General features: G+C 51.8%; 1 protein-coding gene across 1 annotated transcript in view; it reads right to left on the bottom strand.

Annotated features, from left to right (window-relative positions):
• PDIA5 (protein disulfide isomerase family A, member 5) overlaps positions 1–9,044 on the bottom strand; it is a 70,514-nt gene that overhangs the window by 1,105 nt on the left and 60,365 nt on the right. The window contains exon 15 of the mRNA XM_005873103.2: positions 6,297–6,367. Within this exon, the coding sequence (XP_005873165.1) occupies positions 6,297–6,367 (71 nt within the window). The remainder of the gene's footprint in view (positions 1–6,296; positions 6,368–9,044) is intronic.

Below are 9,044 nucleotides of genomic sequence, written 5' to 3'. Positions count from 1 at the left end.
CCTTTTAAAATCAAGAGTACCGCAGCCCATCTGTATCCGCAGGTTTTGCATCTATGGGGTCAACCAACTACAAATCAAAAATATTTGAATAAAGAAAAATCCCAGGAAGTTTCAAAAAGCGCAACTTGAATTTGCCACGTGCTAAGCTCTACGCTGAACCTACTGGAATGAAGTGATGTGTAGGCACACCTTGCTGTAGCCTTTATGCCAACAAAGGTCATATGCAAATACTACGACATTTTATGTAAGGGAATTGAGCATCCTCAGATTTTGGTATAAAGGCTACAGCAGGGTGTGGTCCTGGAACCAATCCCCCAAGGATACCGAGGGAGACAGCTGTATAATGACCACAAAGGAAACTTTGACTTGAAGGCAGTTGTAAACATCACAGGTTTACATGATACTTTCTGGGAGGTACTGTGGGATTCATTCATTTACCAACTAATATTCCTGAACATCTGCTTGGGAGGCAGTGTAGTTCCAAGGTTAAGAAAAAGAGCTTTGAAGTCCAGTTTTTCAAGTGCAAACCTTGGGGTGGCTGTATATTAAGACTTGAGGAAAATGACCTCACCTCCTGTGTCTCAATTCCCATCAGCACAGGGCCCTGGCACATAGTTAGTGGTCAGTGAATGCCGGCTGTTGTTATATTCACTCCTACCAGCCCCATACACAAGCCCTGTCCCCGCTGGAAGCTCAGTGTTTGTTCAGATAAAGGGAGTCAGAGAGAGACAATCCCAAAGCTAGTTAGGGGGTAGGATGGAGGTGGTCCCGGGCACCAAGAGAGCACCAGGGAGTGGAGCAAAGGCACTGTGCCTGGTTGCCATCCGAGCCAGGCCTGAAGGAGGAGGCAAAGAAGGTTGGTTCCAGCCAGGAGGGCACAGTCCAGAAACTAGAAAAGAGTTCAGCAGGACCAAAGCAAGCAGAGTTTTGGGTCAGAAAGAGGTTCCCAAATTCCACAAGCTGGGTAGTGTTTCCTTATTATTTATTGTTCTTTCAAAACAAGAGAGTCTAAGGCAGACACACAGAACTTCTTCCCTGTTCGGGGTCACAAAGCAGGGCAGGAGGGGAGAGGGCCCAGTGACGGCAACACGAGATACAAATGCATCACAGGGGAGGTGGGGACCGATTTTGAGGCCAGGCGGCCTTGATCGAAGTCCCGCCATGTGTTCTAGATGCCAGGTCCAGGCTGACCTTGACAAAGTTCAGTCACTGAGCGACTGCTGCTCTCACTGCCAAGAGACACATAATAAGTGAGATCATTTTAGAGCCCAGTGCCTGCTCCGGAGGAATTAAAAGAGGGCGATTCGATAAGACAATAGCCAGAAGGGCTGCTTTTGCCAGATGGCCAAGGAGGCCTTCGCGAGGAGAGAGCATCTGACCTGAGCCCTGAGTGACGAGTGGGCAACCAGCTGCGTGATGAGCACCCAGATAGAGGCCAGCCCACACCAGGACCTGAGAAAGGAATGACCATGGGGTCTCTGAGAAACGAGCCCATTAAGGAATCCAGACTGAACTATTACCACAGCTTGAAGTGTTGAATAACCACCACTCACACAGTTCTTCGGCTCCTGGCCACTGACATTTGAATGGAGGCTCCCTTTCCAGGTCAGAGAACCCAGCAGGCCACCGACAGTCACATTTACTGGGTGAAGAGGGAGGTATGGCCTGCACTCTGGTCACCAGTGCGCCACACCTGTCCTTCCTCACCTGCCCTCACCCTGCTCTGCTACCTCTGTGGCTACACAACGTTCTCTATAGTACAACTTAATGGAGCAGAGTTTGCAAACTCACTGCACACAACCCCTATCTGGCTCTCATTCCTGTTCTATTTGGCCCACAGAGAATTTAAAAAAAAATCTGAATTAGCTGCCAACCTAGAAAAAGAGCCAAAAGATTTTTATATCAAAGTTTGGCTCTCCAACTTCTCCTTAAAAGCCAGATTTGATGGCACTTGCCCTGCGTTCTCACAGGCAACGCCTGGCTGGAGCAGAGGGCCGCTGTCTCCTTCAGGCGGGTCCAACCTGCCATCCCTGGCACCCGCATGGAGCCCGATCCACCGGACCTGCAGGCTGGCCCCGGCAGACTCCCGAACCCAGCTCACCCTCTCGAGAACTTTCTGAGTTATTTAGAAACTTGAAGCAGATGCTCCTCTGGCCGGCTCTGGGTTCCGTTTCTCAGGGCAGGCAGGGAAGGGCCCGGCCCAGGGGAGACCCCACACCAGGGCTGGGCAGCTGTCCAGCCCCCCAGCCAGGGACCAGTGCTCCTCGCTATGCTGTGAAAGTGTTTGATGAGCGTTGCTCTGGGCTGCTGCTCTCCCTGCACCAATTTAAATTATAAATTTAATTTGTATACATGCCCTGGAGCTGTGGGAAATGTAGTGTATGATTTTATAAATCTGCTAAATTAAAAATGTGTTCTTATTCGAAATCACCTAAACTCACTGCCAGCCGCACACACAGAGGGCGACATCCAGCTGCAAAGGCTCCTCCACACTCAGTTTCCATGGGAGATGAGGGCGGCCCCCTCGGAAGGAAGTGGCGTGGACTCTCGGAGGAAGGCAGCAGGCAAGCCTTTCTCATCCCTCCCAACCTCACTTGCCTAACTCCTGCCCCTTCATAACCACTCAAGGTGTGCACCGAACTCACCCGCAGCACCGGACGTACACCTCTAACTTCCAGATTTGCTCCCTGGTAGTTGGCTGTCAGTGCCCGGCCGTGTTCCCTTGGCCCAGCCCCTGCCACTGTCAGAGAGCAAGAAGTAAGGCCAGCGATGGGCAGGGCTGAAGGACATATCCTCCTGGCAAGGTCTCTCCAGGGACAGCCTAGTTACCCATGAGGTAATCTGCTCATTAATGGCCCTGCTCTGGTTCCTTCCCTGTCTGCTCTCCCTTCCTCTATCCCCTCCCTCAGCAGCTTCCTGAGACCACCTCCCAAATACACCCCCTGCAGTCAAGTCCCAGGCCCCCACTGGCTTCTGGGAGAACTCTGACAATTCCTGTTTATTGGATTCTGACTCTGCTTCTATCCGGCTGGGTAACTCTGGGCTAATCACTTAAACTCTCTAAGAGTTGATCTTTGAATGGGAAAGTAATAATACCTAGCTGATTAAGCTACTTTGAGGATTACATGACATATGCTTTTAAAGTATTAATGGGAGGCCCAGCTGGCATGGTTCAGTGGTTGAGTGTCAACCTATGAACCAGGAGGTCACAGTTCAATTCATGGTTGGGGCACATGCCCGGGTTATGGGCTCGATCCCCAGTAGGGGGTGTGTAGGAGGCAGCTGACCAATGATTCTCTGCCATCACTGATGTTTCTATCTCTCTCCTTCTCCCTCTTTGAAATCACTAAAAATATATTAAAAAAATAAAGCATTAATGGGAGAGGTACTCCCAAGAAATGTCAAATACGTTATAGTTCCTTCATTCAATCAACATTTACAGAGATCTCAGGAGTAAAGACTGCAGGGAATTCAAGGACAAATGAGGTCCCTGTTCTCAGAGAGCTTTTCCTTCTGATGGGCAGACAGCTTTGTAAACATGGGGTGAGGGGAACTATATACAACAGAGTCACAGCAGCCTCTGGGCCAATCACAGAGGAAGGGACCCCTCCTGGGATGACCCTCATACCTCGTCAAGAGCTGCACTGCGAGCCCTGCTCCACCACCAGGCTGGGCGCACCTTGATGTACAGTGAGACGAGCCCCACCTTGCAGCCCAGTGGTCCTCTGACCTCTGCCTGTGTCCACCAACCTTGCACCTTGGATCCCTGTCCTCCATGGCCCCTGCCATAATGCCATCCATCCCAACACTAACAGTGTGCTGCCCTTTTCTCCCCTCAGCCTGCCCACTGCTAAAGTCCCCCAGTTAGCTCCTGGGAGGGGGTGGAGGCTCCCCAGCTAAAATATGAGCTGCCTCACATGGCTTTATTGATTCAGTAAAATAAATCTCTGCAGGAGCTAATATTGACTTTGGCTATGAAAATGGAAGTGAGCGACCAACTGCATATTGATTGGGGAAGAAACAGGGTCCAGCTTCTGGGTGGAAAAAAAATACAATTCCGGCTAAGAGGTGGATGTCAGAAGACCCAGTTCTGGCTGCAGTAACCCACTGGCTCCTCTCTGGGCTTTGGTCCCTCATGAGTAGAAGGAGAGAGCTGGACAGACCCGTGGTCACCAAATGCCAGCCTGTGGCCAGCACGAGAGCCAGCGGTTATGAATCACAAGTCCCGGAACCATCCCTGAGAGTCTGATTTGATAGCTCTAGGATGGCGCCCAGCAATGGGGCACCAGTAACATCTGTCCCCCAAGCCAGAGAGACAGATGCTTCCCTGAGGTTACTGAGAGCCACCTCCAGGAGCCCCATGCCTGGAGCGGACTGGCACAGAGAGGTTACGTGTGCTTCTGAAACGAGGGGATCTCTGGCTTGGAATAAAGGAAGTTGGAAGGAGAGACAGAGGGAATGAGCCCAGAAAAAGGCCAGCAACATCACTGGCCCGCGTAAAGACAATTAAGCAAAAGGTGTATCAATGTCTCAGAGAAGGAGGGGTCACCATGAAAATGGGGCTCCTGTGTATCAGTAGAGGGGAAAGGAGAAGAGGAGGGCTGGCCCTTGGCTGCTGGCTGTGGGCACAGCCAGCCTGGCCTTGTCACAGACCGGGAGCCATGGAGACTCAAGCAGCCACCCGGGGGTAGGGCAGTGGGAGAGACCTCACACCCCCACCACGCTCCGGTGTCCAGAGCACAGATTGTTCTCCGGGGAGCAAAGGCTTCCCCATACAACCCAAAGCCCAGAGTGAGGGCGCCCTGCAGGAACGGGCCCCCCAGAGCGGGAGCAGCCACCCTGACGAATGCACAGGCCCCAGTGCAGAAGCGGGATAGGTGGTGGGGGCGACGGGAGATGGGAAGCCCTTCCTGCCACGTCCCTCTCCATGCAGGCCAAGTGGCAAGAGCAGGAGAAAACGGTTCTGGTCCTATACCCCCTACGGGAGGGGTGAGGTGTACCTTCAAAGGCACAGCCAGGACTTGTGGGTGATGATGGGACTCCCTGAGTCTAGGGCAGGGTCCTGGGGTCTGAGTCCCCAGTGTGTCCCCACTCTCCACACATGTGCCTGTGCCCCAGCCTGGCTTCCTCTCACTTGCTGTCCCTCTAAGCCAGTGATGGCGAACCTCTGACACGTGAATGGCATTTAAATATATAAAATAAATATCAAAAATATAAGTCTTTGTTTTACTATGGTTGCAAATATCAAAAAATTTCCATATGTGACACGGCACCAGAGTTAAGTTAGGGTTTTTCAAAATGCTGACACGCCGAGCTCAAAAGGTTCGCCATCACTGCTCTAAGCTCTCCCCATCCTGTTACTGCCCCTCCCACAGGGCCGACTCAAGGTGATCCAGGCAGGCATCGGTGTCCAGCAGCCCCCACTTAGCCTGAGGCTTCTACAAGGAAGATGAGGCCCCATGGCAGAGATGCGTGACCTTGGGTTGGGTGTGTGGGGGTGCGTTTCTGGGACCCGCCAGGGGAAAGGTTCCTACGACATTGTCCCAGGCTGGGAATGGTCTTCCTGTTCATCTAGACCAGCACACCAACTTTACAGAGGAGGGAACTCACAGCCTGGAGAGCTGATGGACTTCTCCCAGGTCACGCAGGTTAGCAGCAGCTAAGCCGCACCATCCTGAGTTCCGGGGTCTTCTCCTGGCCACACAACCCCTCGGCCAGGGCCACACACCACCCTCACCAGGCGGCAGGTGGTAGCTTGTCCTGCCCTGCCTGCTGGAGCTGCCGGGGGGATGTGCCTGGGGGCGCCCACTCCCCGAACACTAATCCAATCTGCAGGTCTAGCTTGTTAATTTTATGCTTCATCAGTCAGCCGCTGCAGGAGCCTTCCACTGACGAGGCTCCGTAGACACAGCCTGCTCTCCTCCGCCCTGGCTGCCTGTAGTCAACTTTTGTTGAATCTTTTTATTTATATTTTTGATTATATAAGTAATGCATGACTACAGATCCTACTATAAAAAGGTTCAAGCTCTAAAAAAATAAACAGATAACCCCTCTTCTATCCTCTCCTCCAAGGAAGGGCTGCAACGGCTCAGTGTATCCCTTTTGGTTGATTTTGTAGCATAAATTCAGCGGCTCTATCCTGCCTTATGAAAAGAGAATGTCCTGGTTCCCAGGATCCCCAGGTCTTGGCAGATCTTATCTGGGGAAGGAGACTGAATGGAAAGGAGGAAGGTGTGGGAATTGGGGACCGGGCAAAAGTTGGAGGCAGGACCAGAGATGAAGAGGAACACCCATACCTTTCGGTCATCTTTGAAGACGTCCGCAGTGGAGGTGAAGTATGGAATGACCTTCTTACAGTGTGGGCACCCTGTTGAGAGGGAGAGAGAGTGTTACACACGGCGTGGGGAGGGGGTGGGGGAGGCTGCAGAGCCAGAGCCCTTCCCAGGACCCCCAGAGAGGCCTTTCAGGGAGTGTCTCTCACTTAACAGACTGTGGGGCTCCTCTGACTCCCACCACCTGCACACCCCACTGTCAGGGCCCATGCATCAACCCTGCCCCTCAAACCACCATCCTGTGTGTCTGCTGTTGGCATGAGGGCTTTGTCGGTGTCCCTGTGCAAGCGGCAGGCCCACGCCTGCCCAGGACCTCCCATCCCACAGTTACCTTGGCTCAGTGGTTCTCAACCTTCCTAATGCCACGACCCTTTAATACAGTTTCTCATGTTGTGGTGACCCCCAATTTCATTGTTACAAATCGAACATAATTAAAGCATAGTGATTAATCACTAAAACAATATGTAATTATATATGTGTTTTCTGATGGTCTTAAGCAACCCCTGTGAAAGGGTCATTCGACCTCCAAAGGGGTCGCGACCCACAGGTTGAGAACTGCTGCCTTAGAAGGTGATGTGTGCTCAGGATTCTCTGAGCCTGTTACAAAGCCCCCTTCTCTCTCTCTCTTTTTTTTTTTTAAAATATATTTTATTGATTTTTTACAGAGAGGGAGAGGGATAGAGAGTTAGAAACATCGATGAGAGAGTAACATCGATCAGCTGCCTCCTGCACACTCCCCCACTGGGGATGTGCGCGCAACCAAGGTACATGCCCTTGACCGGAATTGAACCTGGGACCTTTCAGTCCACAGGCCGACGCTCTATCCACTGAGCCAAACCGGTTACGGCAAGCCCCCTTCTCTTGCAAACCTCTCCATTTCATGACTGAGAGAGTAGGACTGGGAAAGGAGAGGGTGGAGGTGGGGGTGGCACAGGAGTAACCACGCTCCTGAGCCCCTGCTACTTACGCTTTGGGGCTCACTTCCACATTCTCAGTAACCTCTACCCTCATCCCAGACCGAGCTGCCAAACCAGCTCCTGGTCCTCATGCTGCCCTTCTACCTTTCGCTCTACAATCCAACTGAATCTGGGATCCAGGAATGGGAAAGCCAAGGTCAGGCTAAGAGGACAGACAAGCTGCACGGGGTCCTTAGGTTCCCGACCCCAGGAAGAGGCCCATCAGTGTAGACAAGGACCTGTGACTCCAGCGGCCCTTATGGGACAGGGGCGTGCACACAGCCCCTCAGGCTCTGACGACAGCATCTCAGGCATAGACTGGACCTGTGTAGGGCCACTTCGTCCTCCTATCCCAGTGAATCCAGGGCAGCATCCACTGAGGGGAGAGTCCGGGAAGATGCAGGCTCTCTTGCCCAGACTCACTTTCTTGGCCCTCCCCTCAGCACCAGCAGATCAAAACCCAAGCCCACCTCCTCTCTCCACCATTGTCCAGACACTGAACACATGCCAAGAGAGCGAACTGCTTTCAGCGGAAGATCTCCCTGACGGTGGTAATTAATTCTCATCAAAACACAGGTGGGAGAGGCGAGATGCCCTGGCCCCAGCCAACTTCCTGACAGACAGCCGGGCCAGCCCTCCAGCCCTCCCTAGGCCTGGGGGGAGCCAAGGTGGGGAACAGAATGGCTCTGCTCATCTGCTTTCCCTCTTTTAAAAATAAGATAATAATGATTGGCATTTCAAAGGGTTTTGTGAAACCAAATTAAGCCTAAGCTACACTTTAGTCTGCAGTCAGCACTTGAAGAGCTCCCGAGATGGGCAGGACCACCCCTGTGGCCTGGCTGGTGGACTGGCCAGCTGGCCCCAGCACAGTGTGGTCCGTGATGGGCAGGGGGCTTAAAGGGATTTTCCATCCTCTGGCCCAGGAGTAGAAAGGAAAGCTAGGGTGGTTATGGGTTACATCAGAACTAAATGAGACGAAGTGCCTAGCATGGCCTAACTCATGGCAGATACTAATAGATGTTTTTTAAATTGCCTCAATGGCAAATACAGGAATACTTCACTAATGTGGCTCAACAGAGGTAAGAATAGCTCAAATTCATGAAAATTTCAGATTATGAAGACATTACAGCATACAGTTTTTAAAACATTTATAGAGCTTAATGTATGTGCTGGTGGACAAGGCTTATCCAAGCTCACCCTAGGTCACCTAGAGGTTCCTCATGAGTGGCCTGGATGCCTGCTAATAGCATCAGGCTGGCCAGGAATAAGCTACCCTCTTCTCCCAAATCTGGTATCACTAACTGTTCCTTTCTAACTTCTCTGCTTATGGAAAGTACAAAGGTAACTGTCGGCCTAGTGCAAACTCCTATTACCATCAATTTAAAGTCTCTAGGTCTCAGATTAATGGCCTCCTGTTGCATCTAATCTTTTCATTATCCAAGAGAAAGAGCACAGCGATTGAATGGCTGGAAGGGAGGCGGGTTTAGAAAGGGCATAAAGATGCTGCCAGGGTGTCAGGTGGGCGAGAAAAGCACAATTTTTAAAATCTGGATTCTTTAAAAAAAGGCACCACCACTGTACAGCAGGAAACCAGAGAAGTCTCCCAGAGAGAGGGAGAGAAACAAAGACTGAGGACAGAACAGAATTCCAATTCTGGAGACTCAGCCACACTGGCCTAAGAAGGGCAGTCACTGTGGCCAGACCATTCAGAGCAAATGGGGCTTGGCCTAGGGGAGAACAGTGAAACAGCAGGAGG

This window comes from Myotis brandtii, unplaced genomic scaffold, assembly GCF_000412655.1.
Source record: "Myotis brandtii unplaced genomic scaffold, ASM41265v1 scaffold4, whole genome shotgun sequence".
NCBI lineage: Eukaryota > Metazoa > Chordata > Mammalia > Chiroptera > Vespertilionidae > Myotis > Myotis brandtii.
The sequence above is the reverse complement of the archived record's forward strand: the minus strand, read 5'-3'. Positions and strand labels throughout refer to the sequence as shown.